The sequence below is a fragment of the Bufo gargarizans genome, chromosome 4 (assembly GCF_014858855.1).
Source record: "Bufo gargarizans isolate SCDJY-AF-19 chromosome 4, ASM1485885v1, whole genome shotgun sequence".
NCBI lineage: Eukaryota > Metazoa > Chordata > Amphibia > Anura > Bufonidae > Bufo > Bufo gargarizans.
Genome location: NC_058083.1, coordinates 242957113 through 242977027, shown reverse-complemented (window position 1 = coordinate 242977027; position 19915 = coordinate 242957113). Strand labels below are relative to the sequence as shown.

The following is a 19915-nucleotide window of genomic DNA, read 5'->3' as shown; positions in this document are numbered from 1 at the left end:
TTAATATACTGGGGCGCTTGGGGGGGCGCACTGCGCCACCAATGATTTATATACTGGGGGGCTTGGGGGGGGGGGGGGGAAGGGGGCGCACTGCGCCACCAATGAAGTTAAATCTCTCATTTATTCATATACAGGAGGCAGGAGCTGCAGAATGACATAGCCGGCTCCCGACCTCTATGAGCGGTAGCTGCGATCCGCGGCACCTGAGAGGTTAACCGAGGATCGCAGCTACAGCTCATAGAGGTCGGGAGCCGGCTATGTCATTCTGCAGCTCCTGCCTCCTGTTCAATTTGAATGAATGAGAGAGTTCTCTTCATTGGTGGCGCAGTGGCCACAGCCCCTCCCCTCCCCTCCCCTTGTCCCCTGTCCTCCCATTGGCTGCAGCGGCAGCAGCAGCACAGGGGGGGGAGACACTGCTCCTTCTCCCCTGTGCTGCTGCTGAGGGAACACTGAGAGCGCTGACAGCAGCGCGATCTGTGTTCCCAGTACGTTATCGGTATATCGGCAAAATAAATGCCGATACCGATAACAGTCAAAATCCTCAATATCGGCTGATAATATCGGTAAAACCGATAATCGGTCGATCCCTAATACTAATACAGTGCTGGCAGATTTCACAGAAGGGATATGCCCCCTGCTTCTGTGTGAAATGCATCTAGCTGTGCAACTGAAACTGTGAATAATATGGCTGAAAGATACATCAGGGAAGCCCAAACATTGCTCAAAGTTATGATTCTACAATTAAATATACCTGAATCTTCAAGAAAATGGTCATGCTTTAATTTCTGCAGTGCATGTCTCAATTGGAGGTAGGAGGTAAAAGTAAACTACTGGAAGATTATGCTTAAGAGATAGTGATGACCATCCCAAGATATCACCCCTCTCAATAACATCATAACATTTTTCCAATATCCCTGCTCTCCAGCTCAATTCATAAAGCTCCCCAAAATAATTATACTATATTAGGGTTGAGTCAAATAATAAATTAACATTATTAAGCTTTTTTATTCCCCCCCCCCAGCATTTCCCCATCATAACACTTGAGGCTAATCTAGCGAACTGCCCATGTAGAAACTGACCCGATTCCAGAACTTTTCCCCAATTGCTTAAAAGGGTTCCCTGGGAATTAAATACTTAAATATTACTTTATAATAAATATATATTATCAAATACCTTTCGTTATTTATAATTGCTCATTTTGTCTGGAGAGCAAATCAGGGGAAACAAAATGGCCGCTGCCCCATTAGTTCACACAAAACCTGTCCTGATCACACATGAGGACAACTTACTTTACAACACTGATCTAAAGAGCTGCCTCATCTTCCTCTCTGCTCTACTTGTCAGGGATTATGATCCTGAATACAGATAAGAACTTTAGCTGAATGTCTGGGGAATTTAGTTCATGAGGAGACATGAAGTACAGAGAGGATGGACAGGACAGGCTGTGGTAATGGAGACTGTAAACAATTGCTGCTGCTCATTACCAATACCTCACCCTCCTCTCATGTCTCCTCATCTCCATTCCCCCAGAGATTCACCTGTATTCAAGATCAGGATTCCTGACAAGCAGAGAGGATGAGGCAGCACTATGGCTCATTGTGGTGAAGTAACTTGTCCTCTTGTGTTATTAGGACAGGTTTTGTGTGTACTAATAGGATGGCACCATTTTATTTCTCCTAATGATTGCTCCCTAGACAAAACAAGCCATTCTATAAGTAATGAAAGGTACTTGTGAATACATTTATTCTAAAATAAATATTTAAGTATTTTCATTTTCTTAATTCCTGGAGAACCCCTTTAACCAGCAGTGCCAGGACAATTTATTATAAGTTTGGGAAAAAGGGCAGAGCTAGGATACTTTGTCTGGTGCACAGTCAGATTACTGTAATAGCAATCTTCCTACACAGATTGGTCTCCAATGAAGACAATGAAAGATAAATTGCTGCTCTTAAAAGGGTTTTCCCCGTCTCAGACAATGGGGGTATATTGCTAGTTCAGCTATTTCTGTTGGCCCCATAGAAGTGAATGGAAGCAGTGGCCTCACAAGCGCGGTGCACTCCCATTCGTTTAAACAGGAATTCCGAAAATAGCCTAGTACGCCTCTCTGCCATTTTCGGTGGGCCAATAGGAAAGCAAGGTGGTGGCCGGACCAGGCACTGCCGACAACCACTTTGCCAACGTAGTTTTCAGATGTGTTTACTAGATAGGTGGGACCCGCACCTATCAGACGATGTCAGACATCCATTGTCTGAGATGGGAATACCCCTTTGAGCTAATCCTTGTTGTCCCTTGCCATTTTCCAGCCAAAGATGGGAAATGTACCAGCTTTCCTCCTTTCTGCATTTCTATGTGTACCATTTACATCTTCTAGACTTAGAAAGGTCTTATGCATAGAGTAAAACTTTGAATACAAGTTATTTTACAGAGACTACGAGGCACATTTATTAAGACCAGCGTTTTAGATGCTGGTCTTAATAAAGACCCATAGCTGACTGTGGATGCGCGAGAGATATGAAGAGGCGCAGGCCTCTCCATAACATTGGAGCATCTAGCGCCAGGTCTAAATGAAAAACAGCTTTACAGAGATGGGCCTGCCGGTCCGCTTCCTTCCCCACCCACAATTTTAGACCTGGCGTAAGTGGGGCAAAGTCGCAGATAGCGGCGCAACTAACCACTATCTGCACCTGAAATACGCCAAATTTAGGCATATTTCAGCATAGTAAAGGACCTCTTATGTTTGTTCTTGTATTGTGTAAATTTTTATATCATTAATACATTTTAGGTCTCATTCACTTAAATATGTGCAGATTAGATTTTGTCTGTACATATATTATTTTTAAAATGTGATCATTTAGTTTCAGATGTAGACCGACTTGCAAAGCTCCATACTTTGTACTAAGAAGAGGCACTAAGCACTCAAAAAAAGAGATAGCTTATTAAAGTTAGCACAAGGGTGACAATAAATGGGAGGCTTTTCTCGTCATCTTTTCATCTAATATTTTCCCACTGCTTGATGTATTATTAGATGTCATATGGGAACTAAGAACATCAAAAGATGTCGTCTTCTCCTTTTTAGAAGAATCCATTAGAACAGCCAACAGCTCTCAGAACAGTTAAGTAAAGATAAATCCATGCTCTCTTAACAATTCATCCTCTACTTTTAAAGAAAAAAAAAGAAAGGAATTTTCATTAGCAAAGATATCTTCATGAGAACACAGGTAAAAGACACAGCAGGTATATAGCTTTAATCTTAAGAATCAATTAGCAGCAAGCATATAATTTTTTGTCATAATATTTCTGTTGGTTTTACCTCAATTTCAAATGAAGTTAGCTCCTTAGCATAAAAATTTAAGCCTTGCTCTCGAAGAGGGAAAAGCCTGCAAAAACAGATCATACAATTAGTGATATTCCTCATAAATATATTTAACACTATGTCTAGCCATAAAATCAGGAGTTTATTTCACATAACTAGGAACACATACAGGTTTACTAGTGCATTTTGAGATTTACAGCTTCTTAATCATACAAGTAGAGACATACCTGGATCCTTACAACACATGCAAATTATCTACTTTGGTATTAAAATAACATCTGCAGTTCTGGGCATTTTCTTGACCAAAATACAGTCAAGTCACCACTACCTACTTTCAAAGTTGGCAGTGCGTAGCTAATGAAGGACGTTACGTGTCCTGAGCTGGCTTGGTGGGTATATAAGGTGTGCAATATGCTGTCTGCACATAGATGGCATTTCTGTCACAGGTAAAGGGTTGATTTATCAGAGTTTCAAAAAGCGATAATTAGTTTTTTGGGACAAGGAAACTGCACAGTTTCAGAAATGTTTGCTTGCTGCCATGACCTGTTGAGAATAAGTGACATGGAAATTGCAAACCACTACAAGTATGTACCAATGATGTGAGAGGTTAACGTCAGCAACGAGGATGCATAAGGGAGGACCAACAGTGGAGAAGCCCATGTCACAATAGGCGAGAAGACTACCAGACATGTGTCTAAAACAAAAGTTCAGAGAATCCTACTGCATATGGTGCTCCGAAGCAGATGGATGGTCATTGCACTTCTGCTAACAAAGTTGCATTGGCAAAAAAGGCTTATATTTTTGCGGTAGTCTTGGAACTGGACCTCCACTGATTGGCAAAGGATTGCCTTCTCCAATGAGTCACATTTTCTGCTTTATTGAATAGATTGACTTGTCAGGCGAGAAACTGAGAAATAACACAGTGCAACCATTGCTGGAAAAACACAAGCTGGTGGTGGCAGCATTATGGTCTGGGGAATGTTACATAGATAATACAGTAGAAAAAAAAAAAAAAAAGACATAAGTCCATCAAGCTCAACCAAGGGATAGGTGGGGATGAGAATCCCAGAAGAAAGTGAGACTCAGATTTCTATACATTTTCATAAGCATTAGGCCTCATGCACACGACCGTTGTGTGCATCCGTGGCCGTTGTGCCGTTTTTTTTCGCGGACCCATTGACTTTCAATGGGTCAGTGGAAAAATCGGAAAATGCACCGTTTTGCAGCCGAGGCCGTGATCCGTGTATCCTGTCCGTCAGAAAAATATGACCTGTCCTATTTTTTTGACGGACAACGGTTCACGGACCCATTCAAGTCAATGGGTCCGTGAAAGAACACGGATGCACACAAGATTGGCATCCGTGTCCGTGATCCGTGGCCGTAGGTTGCTTTCATACAGACGGATCCGAAGATCCGTCTGCATAAAAGCTTTTTCTGATCTAAGTTTTCACTTCGTGAAAACTCATATCCGACAGTATATTCTAACACAGAAGCGTTCCCATGGTGATGGGGACGCTTCTAGTTAGAATACACTGCAAACTTTGTACAAGACTGCCCCCTGCTGCCTGGCAGCACCCGATCTCTTACAGGGGGATATGATAGCACAATTAACCCCTTCAGGTGCGGCACCTAAAGGGGTTAATTGTACTATCATATTCCCCTGTAAGAGATCAGGGCTGCCAGGCAGCAGGGGGTAGACCCCCCCCCCCTCCCCAGTTTGAATATCGTTGGTGGCACAGTGTGCGCCCCCATCGGGCCCCCCCCTTCCTCCCTCTAATGTTAGAAATCGTTGGTGGCACAGTGTGCGCCCACCATCGCCCCCCCTCCCTCCCTCTATTGTAATAAATCGTTGGTGGCACAGTGCGCCCCCACCATCGCCCCCCCTCCCTCCCTCTATTGTAATAAATTGTTGGTGGCACAGTGTGCCAACCACCAACGGCCCCCCCCTCCCTCTATAGCAGTAACAACATTGGTGGCAGTGTGCGGCCTCCCATTCCCCCCCCCCCCATCATTGGTGGCAGCGGAGTTCCGATCGGAGTCCCAGTTTAATCGCTGGGGCTCCGATCGGTAACCATGGCAACCAGGAAGCTACTGCAGCCCTGGTTGCCATGGTTACTTAGCAATAGTACAACAGTAGAAGATTCATACTTACCTGCTTGCTGCTGCGATGTCTGTGAACGGCCGGAACTCCTCCTACTGGTAAGTGACAGTTCTTTAGCAATGCGCCGCACAGACCTTTCACTTACCAGTAGGTGGAGCTCCCGGCCGGACACAGACATCGCAGCAGCAAGCAGGTAACTATGAGTCTTCTACTATTGCTAAGTAACCATGGCAACCAGGACTGCAGTAGCGTTACCGATCGGAACTCCGCTGCCACCAATGATGGGGGGGGGGGGGGGGGGGGAATGGGAGGCCGCACACTGCCATCAATGTTGTTACTGCTATAGAGGGAGGGGGGGCCGATGGTGGGCGCACACTGTGCCACCAACGATTTCTAACATTAGAGGGAGGGAGGGGGGGCCCGATGGGGGCGCACACTGTGCCACCAACGATATTCAAACTGGGGAGGGGGGGGGGGGGGGTCTACCCCCTGCTGCCTGGCAGCCCTGATCTCTTACAGGGGAATATGATAGTACAATTAACCCCTTTAGGTGCCGCACCTGAAGGGGTTAATTGTGCTATCATATCCCCCTGTAAGAGATCGGGTGCTGCCAGGCAGCAGGGGGCAGTCTTGTACAAAGTTTGTAGTGTATTCTAACTAGAAGCGTCCCCATCACCATGGGAACGCCTCTGTGTTAGAATATACTGTCGGATCTGAGTTTCACGAAGTAGCTCATATCCGACAGTATATTCTAACAGAGGCGTTCCCATGGTGATGGGGACGCTTCAAGTTAAAATATACCATCGGATTGGAGAAAACTCCAATCCGATGGTATAAAAGAACTCCAGACTTTACATTGAAAGTCAATGGGGACGGATCCGTTTGAAATGGCACCATATTGTGTCAACATCAAACGGATCCGTCCCCATTGACTTGCATTGTAATTCAGGACGGATCCGTTTGGCTCCGCACGGCCAGGCGGACACCAAAACGACTTTTTTCATGTCCGTGGATCCTCCAAAAATCAAGGAAGACCCACGGACAAAAAAACGGTCACGGATCACGGACCCCGTTTTTGCGGACCGTGAAAAAAAAACTGTCGTGTGCATGAGGCCTTAATGTCATTTACTTTTAAGAATTCATCTAAACCCTTTTTAAAACTGTCCATTGCTCTTGCTGTGACCACGTCCTGCGAAAGTCTATTCCACAGATTTACAGTTCTTACAGTAAAGAAATTGACGCTTCTGGAGACTGAACTTTTTCTTCTCCAGCTGGAGGCAGTGCCCCTTGTCTTTTGAGGGCATTTGACATGGAACAGTTTTTCACTGTATATTTTGTATGGCCTATTTATATATTTGAATAGGTTAATCATGTCTCCCCTTAGAAGTCTCTTCTCAAGACTAAATACATTTAATTCTTTTAAATCTTTCTTCATAACAAGACCCTCCATTCCTCTTATCAGTTTTGTTGCTCTCCTTTGTTTTTTCCAGCTGCAGTGCGTCCTTTCTATGGACTGGTGTCCAGATCTGAAATGCATATTCCAGATGAGGCAGCATCAACGCTTTGTAAAGTGGTAATATTACATCCCTGCCCCACGAGTCCATGCCTTGTTTAATGCATGGCAATATCCTGCTAGCCCAAGAAGCAGCTGATTGACATTGTATGCTGTTATTTAATCTACCAGGACACCTAATTCTCTATAAGCCCAGTGTTACATCCCCTAGGACATATGATGCATGGAGATTATTACTACCAAGAAGCATAACTTTAAATTTATCCACATTGAACCTCATTTGTCAAGTTTATGCCCAATCACTCAGCTTGTGGTTTATGGACATCTTCCATAGACTGCACAGTACTACAAAGCTTGGTGTCATCTGCAGAAATAGAAATGCTGCTATTAATCCCATCCTTGATATCAATAAATACATTAAATTGAGGACCCAGCACTGAACCTTGGGGTACACTACTTATAACCCGGACCATTCTGAACAGGAATCATTGACCACGACTCTCTGCAGTCCTTCAACCAGTTTTCAATCCAATTACAAACTATACTTTCCAAGCCTATAGACATTACTTTACCTGTAAAAGTCTATGAGGGACAGTATCAAAAGCCTTTAGAAAAATCCAGAAACACTACATCCACAGCCGCCCCTTTGTCCAGAGTTCTACTCACCTTCTCATAAAAACAAAACTAGGTTAGTCTAACTTCTGTCCTTGGTAAACCCATGCTGGTTATCACTTATAATATTTACAGTCAAATACTCCTGTATATAGTCCCTTAAAGGGGTTTTCGCACGACCAAAGTAAAAAATGAAAATCAGACATCATATAGTACATGACAATCCCTTTCTAACACACCACAACAACACTGCAGGTGGCGCTATACAAATACATTTTATTGAATAACTCGATGGCTGTGCTAACTTTTTAATTACATGCAATTATAAAAAGTATTCAGATCCAGCTGCTGGCGTGAAAAAAATAAAAATAAATTTGTAGAATATTTTTTGTGGGACAACCACTTTAAAAAAAGTCCTTCAAATATTTTTCCCCAATAACAGGAGTTAAACTAACTGGTCTAAATTTACCTGTGGAGGACTTAGATCCTTTTTTGAATATGGGCACCACATTTGCCTTGCGCCAATCACTTGGCACTGTACCAGTTCCTAGAGCATCTTTAAAAATTATAAACAGGGGCACATCAATAATTGAACTGAGCTCTTTAAGAATTTGGTTCTTTGGTATTGTTGCGTCCATAGCAACCTGCTCTATAAAATTAGCTCTTGATCTAACCTGTCAGATAAACGTTGTAAATAACAAAACATAAAAAACAGTGCCAAAACAGCTATTTTTTTGTTACCTTGCCTCACAAAAAGTGTCATCTAGAGCAACCAAAAATCATCTGTACCCTAAAATAGTACCAAAGAAAACTGGCACCTTATCCTGTAGTTTCTAAAATGGGGTAACTTTTTTGTAGTTTCTACTCTAGGGGTGCATCAGTGGGTCTTCAAATGTGACATGGCAAGTTAAAATTATCCCAGTGAAATCTGCCCTTCAAACAGCATATGGCGCTCCTTTCCTTCTGCGCCCTGCTGTGTGCCCCTACAGCAGTTTACGACCACATATGGTGTGTTTCTGCAAACTACAGAATCAGGGCAATAAATATTGAGTTTAGTTTGGCTGTTAATCCTTGCTTTTTGTTAGCGGATTTTTTTTTTTTATTAAAATGGAAAATCTGCCCAAAAAAGTGAAATTCATAAATTTCATCTCCATTAATTCTTGTTTGTAAAATCAGTTTTGAGGGAAAGGGGGGGGGGGGGGGGGGGTAGTTTCTAAAATGGGGTCATTTTTGGGTGGTTTCTATTATGTAAGCCTCACAAAAGGGACTTCAGACCTGAACTGGTCCTTAAGTGGGTTTTGGAAATTTTCTAAAGACACAAATAAAATTTCTGTGTGGTCCCTGGAATATAAAATGAGCAGCAGTCCCAAAACATCGGAGTAAGTCCCTTCTCCTATAAAATCCAAAAGAGTACATACATATAGGTCCGCACTAAACTTGAATGGGGAGGGTTTCACAAACAGGCAGTCTTCACGGAGATTTCACAGCTTCACAGAGATTTCACAGCTTCACAGATGCATCCCCAGTATATGGTCTCGATATCAACCAGCTTCCTTCAAGAGGAACAGATCATAGTGCAATACCCGAATCTTTTTTTTAAAAGGTAAAATTTATTGTACTTACAATAAAACAACTTGCATATAGCGTATAAACTTGCCTGACCCTGGTTTCGCCTTCGCTTCGTCTGGGGCATCTCAATCAAATCCACCCAAACTCAGATTTAAATAACATGTCATAGGATAACATGTCATTTCCGGTTTACCAGAATAAAAATGTATACAATAAATAAATAAATAAAATAAATAATCACATAATGTTCTCATATATAAAATATTAGAATGCCCGTGGCATATATTCAAACACTTACAGCGATAAATGCAGAAATCACTGTCACAAACCACACTGGCATCGCGTAGCATATACACATGCGCTAAAGCAACAGCATGATCGTGAATCCGCCCGTTAGTGCACTGTACTCAGAGTGCATACCAATATTCCGGTTCGGGCGGACAGTGCCTTGCCCTGTGTGAATATTAAAATATATGTATATAAAAAGGATATGGAAATCTAAAACCTCTACAGCTACCTTAAAACACCTAATATATCCCCATTACCTTATACCATCTATTACCCCCACCCTCTACCATTCAAGGAGGAAGCCTATGCGTACTATAAATGGTAACCTAATGGAATGATGTTATATTAATCCATACTGACAGCTTTCATGTTCCATTTAATATTGAGGCCTTTGGGATGTAGCGTATTTAAAGAGGACCTTTCACTCGTATACAAACTAAAAACTAAACTCCATCAGTGGGCAGAGCGGCGCCCAGGGGTCCCCCTGCACTTACTAGTATGCCTGGGCGCCGCTCCGTTCGCCCGGTATCTCAGCTCCGTCTGTTGTACTGGACTGATTTTTTGTAGGAGGCGTGTCCCTTGCTGCAGCACTGGCCAATCGCAGCGCACAGCTCATAGCCAGGCTATGAGCTGTGTGCTGCGATTGGCCAGCACTGCAGCAAGGGACACGCCTCCTACAAAAAAAATCAGTCCAATACAACAGACTGAGCTGAGACACCGGAGCGGCGCCCAGGCATACTAGTAAGTGCAGGGGGACCCCTGGGCGCCGCTCTGCCCACTGATGGAGTTTAGTTTTTAGTTTGTATACGAGTGAAAGGTCCTCTTTAATTCATAAATCCACTGTGCTTCCCTCTTATTTATTTGTTTCACCGCATACCCCTCTCCAGTTCTTGTGTACGTGTTCAAACCCCACAAATCTCAGTCTTGCAGGATTTTTGGGGTGAACTTTTTTAAAATGTGCGGATACACTATGGGTTTCAAGACCTCTTCTTAGGTTTCCAATATATTCACTTATTCTAATTTTAAATTTCCTTAGGGTTCTGCCCACATATTGTAACCTGCAGGGGCACTCTAGCACATAAATTACCCCTGCAGACTCACAAGATAGGTGTCCTCTCACTTTCATTTCTTTTTGGCTGGAACACAAAAATATTCAATTTTGTGTCCTGAATTTCTTTTCTGCCATCAATCTATTTTTGCAGCCGGAACAAAAACCACACCACACAAAATTGTTCTGGGTGGTGGCCTTAGGTCTTTTTCTTCAAACACCCCTGTACTATTTTAGTGCACACAGTGGGGGCCCTTCTGAAGATAAACTGTGGTTTCTCCGGGATCATTGAGCCAATAACCGCATCATTTCTTAGGACTCTCCAATTTCTGGATTATTTGTTTAAATCGGGGGACATGGGGCTGAATAGGTGGTTTTAAACGCCCATTTGTATTTGTCAGTATTTTTAATTTCTATTATCCTTTTTAGCAGTATTGTTCTCGCCAATTGCCCTCCTCTGTTCTTCTAGTGACTCCTCATTATACCCCTTTTCTCTGAACCTATTTAGAATGATAGTACTCTGCACCTGTTTGTGAAACACTCCCCATTCAAGTTTGGCGCGGACCCATATGTATGTACTCTTTTGGAAATTTACTGAAAAACTTCAAGATTTGCTTCTAAACTTATAAGCCTTCTAAAGTCCCCCAAAAAATAAAATGGTATTTACAAAAATGATCCAAACATGAAGTAGACATATGGGAAATGTAAAGTAATAACTATTATATGAGGTATCACTATCTGTTTTAAAAGCAGAGAAATTAAAATTTGGAAAGTTGCAAATTTTTGGTAAACTTGGTGGTTTTTTTTTTTTATAAATAAAAAAATTTGATTTAAATTTACCACTGTCATAAAGTACAATATGTGACAAGAAAATCTCAGAATGGCTTGGGTAAGTAAAAGCGTTTTAAAGTTATTACCACATAAAGTGACATGTCAGATTTGCTAAAATCAGTCTGGTCCTTAAGGTGAAAAATGGCCCGGTCCTTAAGAAGTTAACAGCCCAGTCATGCGAAGAATCCAACCATGTCTCAGCCACACCAACTATATCTATGTGTTCTTCTAGGACAGTGATGGTGAACCTTTTAGAGACCGAGTGCCCAAACTGCAACCAAATACCCACTTATTTATCGCAAAGTGCCAACAGGGCAATTTAACCTGAATACCAATATAGTATATCTTCCATGTACTTTATCATTTAGCTATAATAGCTTAATAGCCTACATTCAGTGAGCCGCCTGTGCTGTTCATTGTGCGTCCTGTGCTGATGAATGGCAGGAAAAGTCTAAAGCATATTGGTACGCCATAGACTTTTTCCAATGAGCGGGTGCCCACAGAGAGGGCTCCGAGTGCCGCCTCTGGCACCCGTGCCATAGGTTCGCCATCACTGTTCTAGGACCATAGCCTCCAGCTCCCCCATTTTGCTAGCTAGACTTCTGGCATTTGTGAAAATACATTTTAAATTACTATTCTCCTCCAGCCATCTAACCATTTTTTCCACCAGGGCAGGTGCACCCTCCCCATTAAGGTGCAGTCCCTCCCTACTGTAAAGCCTGTAACCAACAGAGAAGTCGGCCCAGTTCTCCATGAACTAAAACCCTTTCTTCCTGCACCAGCCTATGAGCCATTTATTTAACTCCCCAAGCTCCCGTTGTCTCTGGTGACGCTCGTGGCACTGGTAGTATTTCTGAAAACACTACCTTGGAGGTCCTGGACTTGAGCTTCCTCAAAAAGTCAATAAACCCCCCATTGTCTGAGATGGGAATACCCCTTTAAGGTAATTTTTGGAAAAAGATTGTGATCATACAGTATGTATGTCTTACGAACAGCTGTGTAAATGAGCCATACATGCTTGTCTTCTAGCTGGTAGATCTGGTTGACCACCCATAGATACAGTTTCCTTTAGTTTTAAATGCTGTTTCATTTGATTATTGTCCTGGTCAATAAAAAGGTATATTGTAAAAAAAATATACTTCACATTTTTCTTTCACTCCAGTGACATACACTTACCACTGTATATAAGTGTGATTATGTTCCAACTTGTCATAGTCGCCTTTCCATTTATTTAAAATGTCTTCAATAGACACACCTAAAATAGAGAAATAGGTTTGAAATCTGGTAATGACTGCATGCAAAAACAAAAAACCCATAATTACAGTAACTGATATTATATTATTAGACATCATTAACTAAACAAAAAAATACAATACAGAAAGTTATCTTCTGTATTGAAACATATTGTAACGCAAGTGCAGGTAGATTTATAACTACAAACTAGCATAGCTGAAGATGTGAAAAGTCAGCAAGGAGGAGCAAAGTCATAAAGAACCTTCCTCAAGAAACTGATTCTACCACGGCACCAAGAGTGTTCTTCATAAAACAAATGCATTCAGACAGTCTAAATACTTATGTCAATGCATAATTTTAGTTTTTCTTTTTAAATAAATTTACAATAATTTCTAATAGATTTCTTTCACTTTCTCATTATGCGGTACTGAGATTGATGGGGGAAAACTTGATTATTTTTCTTTTCGCACAAGGTTGCAACATAACATGTGAAAAAAGTGAAAAGCTTTGAAGACTTTCCAAATGCACTGTAAGGCTACTTTCACACTAGCGTTAATATTTTCTGGTGTTGAGTTCCGTCATAGGGGCTCAATACTGGAGAAAATGCCTCAGTCTTGTCCCCATTCATTGTCAATGGGGACAAAACTGAATGCACCAAAATGCATTCCGTTCCGTTTAGTTGCGTTCCCAGACCGCAGAGCAAACTGCAACATGTTGTATTTTGCTTTCCATCCTGGGATGCGGAGCAAGACGGATCTGGCATTACCCCCAATGCAAGTCAATGGGGACGGATCAGTTCTCTGACACAATAGAAGACGGATCAGTCCCCCATTGACTTTTAACGGAATTAATGACGGATCAGTCTTGGCAATGTTAAAGATAATACAACTGGATCCGTTCATAATGGATGCAGACGGTTGTATTATCAGTAATTGAAGCGTTCTTTTTTGCTGAACCCTGCCGGATCCAGCGAACACGCTAGTGTGAAAGTAGCCTATATTAGAATTAGATTTTTGTCTATCTAATGATATTACTGAATGGTTAACCTCAAAGTCCTTCACTGATCCTATGCTACTAGTGTTTGGGTACACACTACAAGATGACAGTTATGTGAATGGGCCAAACAAGCATGGACTGCATATCAAATCCAGTGACATCACTACAGTGTGCCCCGACTAGCCTGGGCACTCAAATGATACGCATGTTGTTCCCACAGATGACACGCCGACATGCAGACATGTGACAGAAGCGCTGAGACACTCAAACAGCAGCAGTAAAGGAACAGTGAGGAATCTTACTTTGCCTTATTAGGGTGATGATCAATATAAAAGGATGTAGATTAAAGGGATATACTAACCACAGACACAAAGTCCACTAAATGGGTCATGTCAGATAAAATTGTGATAAAAGCGGGCACCATCTCTGAAACCCGAACCTTTCAAAAAGAACGGGAGCCTGAAGCAGCAATTGGTGGGCGGGTATAGGGGTGTGACAAACCCCATGTGTGGCATTCTTTACACTGAAGTATATAGAAGTTATGCAAAAAGATGTGCATGCTTGCTTCTCCGGGTATACCACAAAGGTCTGTAGTCAGAATAACCCTTTAAAGGATAATGTTGAAACCATGCATGCTATAATGGGCGTTTTTAAAGTTTATATTTGATTTTTATTATGATCATCTATAAAAACAGGGGTAATTAAATCATACCATCAGGCTTAAACGGGATCTTGTTCATATAAAACCTGAGATTGCTCAAGTCATTTTGACAGCGAAGATCCTTAAGATTCTGCTGGAAAAAAATATATCTATAAAATTATGAATGATATGATATATTTCAGGAAACATAGCAAATTATACGGTCACAAGAAAAAACAAAAAGTACACCCTCTTTAAATTCTATGGTTTTAAGTATCAGGACATACAATAAAAACATCTGGTCCTTAGAAGGTATTAGCAGCTGTCAATTACGGTGGTGGAGGGGTGACGATTTTTTTTTTTTTCTTTGCAGCCACAGGACCTGGGCTACTTGCAGTCATTGAATCGATCATGAAGAAGTAATAAAGTATCCTAGAGTTAAATGCAAGGCCAGCTATCAGCTAGCTAAAGCTTGGCCAAAACTGGGTAATGCAAAAGTACAGTGATCCCAAGCACACCATCAAATCTACAACAGAACGACTCAAAGAAAATAATTAAGGTGTTGCAATGGTCCAGTCAAGGTCCAGACCACAAGCCAATTGAATTACTGTGGCAGGACCTTAAAGGCTATGGACACCTTTGTGCACTAAAAAACATTAACCCCATATCTTACCGTAATGCAGAACATGAGAGGGAGATACTGTGTGCGCCCGTGTGGAGACAGGAGGAGTTACAGAAAATCTGTCAAAAGACGGATTCTCTGTAAACTCACTGAGAGCAGCCTGCTGTGCATAGGAAGCACAGCAGGCTGTAGAACAAAATTGAAAAAAGAAAGATAAATAGAACCTTTTGGAGAAATTATTTTCTCCACAAAATAGATAAAAGGGGCCATTCATGCAGCATTTTTTTTTTTGCAGTGTACACCTAGGCTCAAATTTCTCCTGCAGCTGTGTGGTTTCTGCCTCCCATTCATCTCAACCAGAAAAAGTGCTGAGGATTGCAGACCAGTGGTTTAAAGCTGTGGCCACTCCAAGAATGCCCCTTCTTAGCACGGTTGTGGTTTTCAACCCGATCTTCAGTGCTGCCTCTGACAGAAATTGCAATGTGTGTCCAAAAGAGAGAAAAGCTCTCATAGGGTAAATAAGTCAAGATGTGAGGACCCTCACAGAGGGATGTAGTCTGCTCACCTGTTTAAGTTGTGCTATCCTGGGTACAACACTAGTGAGAGAAGAAAAATAAAACTTGAACTACCTCGATATCTGGTTGTGCACTGCACCTCTCACCATCAACGATCAACTCGACAACTCCAGTCCAGCCAATTTCCAGTCCCACAGAAACTGGGAAGCAGAAAATCGCGCAATACACCATGCAACCACCGTTGAAATTTAAGCGAGGGTGTCCACGCAAAAAAACTGTGTGAATGGCCCGTTAAGGTCCTGCCACAGTATTTAAATTGGTTTGAGGTCTAGGCATTGACTGGCCCAAAAAAAAAAAAAAAAAAAAAAAAAAAAAAAAAAATATTGCGGTGTGAACAGCCCCTAAAAGAGCTTTACATAATTAAATGTCCACAAACCTCAATCAACTGAAGCAACACTGTAAAGAAGAGTGTGCCAAAATTCCTCCAGAACATTGTGAGAGGCTGATAAAATCATAAAAAAAAAAAAAAAAAAAAAAAAACACGATTACCTCAAGACATTGCTTTTACTTAGTTTTCCCCATACATGGCTTTTCCATTTTGGCTTCATTTTTGCTGCATAAGTAATTAAATGGTGGAATCTGTTGTGCGGTGTTAATCAAATTTTATATTTGTGGTCGAGGCGACGGGAAGATGACCCCAACTAACAAAGACTGCCTGAAGCTACCATCTAGCTATAATGGCTGGAGATATGCCCTTAGCCATGCCGTGGGTAGGCCTATAAGGAGGCAAAAATCAAAGCCAAATAGAGAATGAAAGTTTTATTTAGCAGAAAAACTAATTTACAAAGCCAAAACAAGTAAAAGCTTTAGCAATTTTGGCACATAACGAACAAAGCAGGAAGATTGCCAGCATCCCATCTTTTTGATGTGAGCCGGAACCCCATGTGCTGATGCTGAGGATGCTGCTCCGATGCGGAACGAGTGTCCTGAAATATGTTTGAGGTTGTAACCGAGACCAGAAGCTAAGGAGCGAATATGCGTGACAAATTGTGAAGTGAGAGGGCGGTTATTAAGTGGAAGCAATGGGGAATCTGGAGAGGAGCCGTGTAAAACTGACAGTAAATGCTTTAGGACCTTTACGGGGCACCATTCATTTAAAGACTCAAAATAAATAATTGACCTTAGTTGGAGGCCCTACCTGAGAGGTTTTGGTGGAGTAAAGGTACAGAGTGAAATGATCGCTGTGCCTAAAGCCAAACCTCTAACTCTGGATGAAGCGCTAGTGAATTTCTGGGTTTCAAGAAACCATAAAAGCCAAGGAACATAGCTGCTTTAATAACTGTACTGATATGGGGCCCAAAATGATTGCCATCTAGTGAACTGGCGAGTTCTCTGAATAGATTTCCAGAGACCGGTTGCCTGCCCGGACCTGGACTCGTGGAAGCCTTTCTGTATGCCCCTTAAAGTGTCTTTAACCGCTTGTGATGCAAAGAACGACCCACAGTCCAGATGCTCTAAGATGTGATGATGCTGAACCTCTGCCACATAAAGCTTGATCGTGTTATAAGACAGGTGAAGCTCCTCGCGACAGTACGCTAAGAAGGCCATGATATATGTGGTGAGGTTGACATTGCTTCTAGGATGGAGCCGTGCAAATTGTTTAAAAACATTCCAACCGGTTTTGTAATTACGAGCAGTGTTGGCCGACAATGACTTAAGAATGAGAGACCTGGCTACCGAGAAATGTTTTCTTACTCCATCAATTCCCTGGCTGCTGGTGGGGAAATTCCTGTTTGGTCTGCATCTGGCATCCCCAGAAAGAAAGTGGGGAAATTGAAACCGCTATATTTTGAACTCCCTGAATGTTAAGGGGAAATTGAAATGAAGGGACTGCCACACCAACTTGCGAACGAATGGCATGATTTGCAGAGATTTGGACCTGCCTTTGGAGAGGATTGTCTGTGATAAAGGCCACAGAAGAGTTTTCCCAAAGCCTACCCCAAACTAATGCGGCAGCGACTATGGGATATATTTCGAGCAACAGGGAGGATTTTAACAACTTTTAATGAAGAGAGTTCAGGCGGCCAATGACCGGCAAACGAATGTCTGCCGAAAATTGCCGTGAACCCACCGGAAGCGGCCGCATCGGAAAAAAACTGGGAGAGGCCGGACTCCATTGTGGCACGAATAAGGAAACCCTGTTCCAACCAGACAAGAAAAAGTCGCACAAGATTTTGCAAAGGTTTCTTTGATCTTTAACAACTTATCTACTGGTAACCTAGCTTGCATTTTTGGGGTATCCAACACGATGCCCAGAAAAGTCACCAATGAGGAAGGGCCTTCTACCTTTGATGGAGCAACGGGAACATTTAAAGCTGAAAAAAAAAAAAAAAAAAACATTATCTGTAAGAGACTATCCAATTTGTCGGGATCATGACCTGGTGGCTGTATTAGTAAGACATCGTCCAGGTAATGGATGACGATAGGGCAGTCAGCATGATTAACCAGAATCCAATGGAGAGCCTTGGCAAATTGGTTGAAGAGCCACAGGCTGCTTTTGTACCCAAAAGTTAAACGATTAGCAAAGTAATACAGACCAGACCATTTGATCCTATAAAACTTCCACAACTGTGGGTGAATTGGAAGCAACTTGAATGCATCGGCAATATCGGCTTTAGCCAAACATGACCCCCTACCTGTCTGAATGATGAGCTTGATGGCCTCGTCAATGGATGAATATTGCATGGAAAATTCTTCTGACGGAATAAGGGAATTAATGCTTGGGATACCGGAGGCATGGAGGTCATAAATTAAGCGTTTTTTTTTTTTTGTTACTTACAAGCCCTATGGGGCTGACACGGCAAAAATCAAAAGGGGGTGTAGCAAAAGGCCCCAACAAGAAGCCCTTTTGTATTTCAGACTGGATTAGTAACTCCACCGAACCCGGGTCATGGAAAGCATAAAGGAGGTTGGGACCTTCCCAGGTCGTCTGAGGTAGAGCTATCAATCCAGTTTGAAAACCTTCTCTGAACCCCGAAACTAGCAACTGAACAAAATTAACGTCATCGTATGCTGATGAGAGGCTAACAAATCCACATTAACCCCGGCTAGTCAGGTGTTTCTAGATGACCTTTGTGGACTGAGGATGAGCCCTAAAACAAACGGAGCAGACGTGAAGGACCCTACACTAAATGTAATTACACAGAGAAAGATAGTAGTTATTACAAACCTGAGTTTTACCTAAGAAACCTATGGGTCTGCCTAGTTTGTCAACCGCTGGGAAAGTTTTAGGCGGAGCCGAGGGGGGGGCGAAACGAACCTACTCTGCGAGGTAGAAACCAGGTTAGGACACCACTCAGAAGAATGGAGAATGGATTGACAGGTGGTGCATGCGGGGGCCTTGAGCCCTGCAAAACAACTCCACATCCGTGACATCCAGTTAGTGACATGCTAAAACTGGGCTAAAGCTGCGGCAGGAATGATAGTCGTAAAACGCGTACCCACCATATTTATAGCCCAAATCCGTCACTCTGTATAAATAGATATCCAACTCCTGCTGTCTACTGGGCTGTGTAGAACAAATAATATCCCTGAAAAGGCTAAATGCTAACAAAAACTCTATGATGGCAAGCTTCTTGTTAAGCTGAGAGTCTCAAGAGTTAAGGACGATGGAGACATCGCCACAGGCGATGGTTTTATTATCAAACAAGTCGTGGGTGGCAATGAGAACGGACGCCAGATTGACATCTTTACCCGCCAAAATGTCTTTCTTAATATTATTGGGAACAAAATGCAACGGGGCAATGTTTGGAGTGCAGGAGACAGAGAGAGACAGAGCCTGGGATGGGAGAGGTTGGATAGCAGGGGATTGAATCCCTAGCTTCTACTGCGAAAAGCCTGTTTTGCTAATTGAAAACCAAGCTGGACATATTATTGATGGCTGAATGAAACTGTTCAACTGATGAAGCGGATGAGTGAGACCAACAGCCTATACAGTTCAGCCTTCCAGGCGGATGCAGGATGACGAATCCCCTTTTATTCAATTCAGCTATCAGCCTGGGAATCATCCAGCTGCGGAAGGAGAAGCTGCTGGCGTGGTCCGCACTTGCGGATCCAGCAATCGACAGGGCATCTTCAATATTCGAGGCGTGGGACATTGTTCACTGTGAAACGAAGATAATTTTATTTTTTGGGGGAGGAAGGAGGAGGGAGGGAGGGAGGAAGAAGGAGAAAACAGGCGACAGGTGAAACAATAAATGAGGTGACATTGAGAAGTGCCTAAAGAATGTGACAGATTTAAACTTAAGGAGACTACCCTGTAAGAGGTGAGACGGGAAGACGAATCCGGTGAAAGCATAGATAGAAGCACTTGAAACTGGCAAGCATTAAAGAAAACTGACATAAGCCCGGCTACAAAGCCAGGCCAGAAATGACCTTTAAACCACGTGAACCTGCAAAAACGTGACCGGCCATAAAATTAAACAACGTAAGCATGACGAACGTGAACAGGCAAATGTGGACAATTAAGACTATGTAGCCTGAAGAACGTGACAGGCAAAACAATTAAAACAACGCAAGCCTGAAGAATGTAACCAGGCAATGGGGACAATTAAAACAATGTAGCCTGATGAACG

At 42.5% G+C, this 19915-nt stretch overlaps 1 protein-coding gene across 2 annotated transcripts in view; it reads right to left on the bottom strand.

Moving 5' to 3' along the window:
- OGFRL1 (opioid growth factor receptor like 1) overlaps nucleotides 1-19915 on the bottom strand; it is a 44018-nt gene that overhangs the window by 11208 nt on the left and 12895 nt on the right. Inside the window, exons 3-5 of one of the 2 annotated variants that reach the window (XM_044289973.1) lie at nucleotides 14217-14298; nucleotides 12452-12530; nucleotides 3311-3377 (exon numbers count right to left, since the gene is read on the bottom strand). In XM_044289973.1, the coding sequence (XP_044145908.1) occupies nucleotides 3311-3377; nucleotides 12452-12530; nucleotides 14217-14298 (228 nt within the window). The remainder of the gene's footprint in view (nucleotides 1-3310; nucleotides 3378-12451; nucleotides 12531-14216; nucleotides 14299-19915) is intronic. The other variant, XM_044289974.1, reaches the window with a different exon arrangement.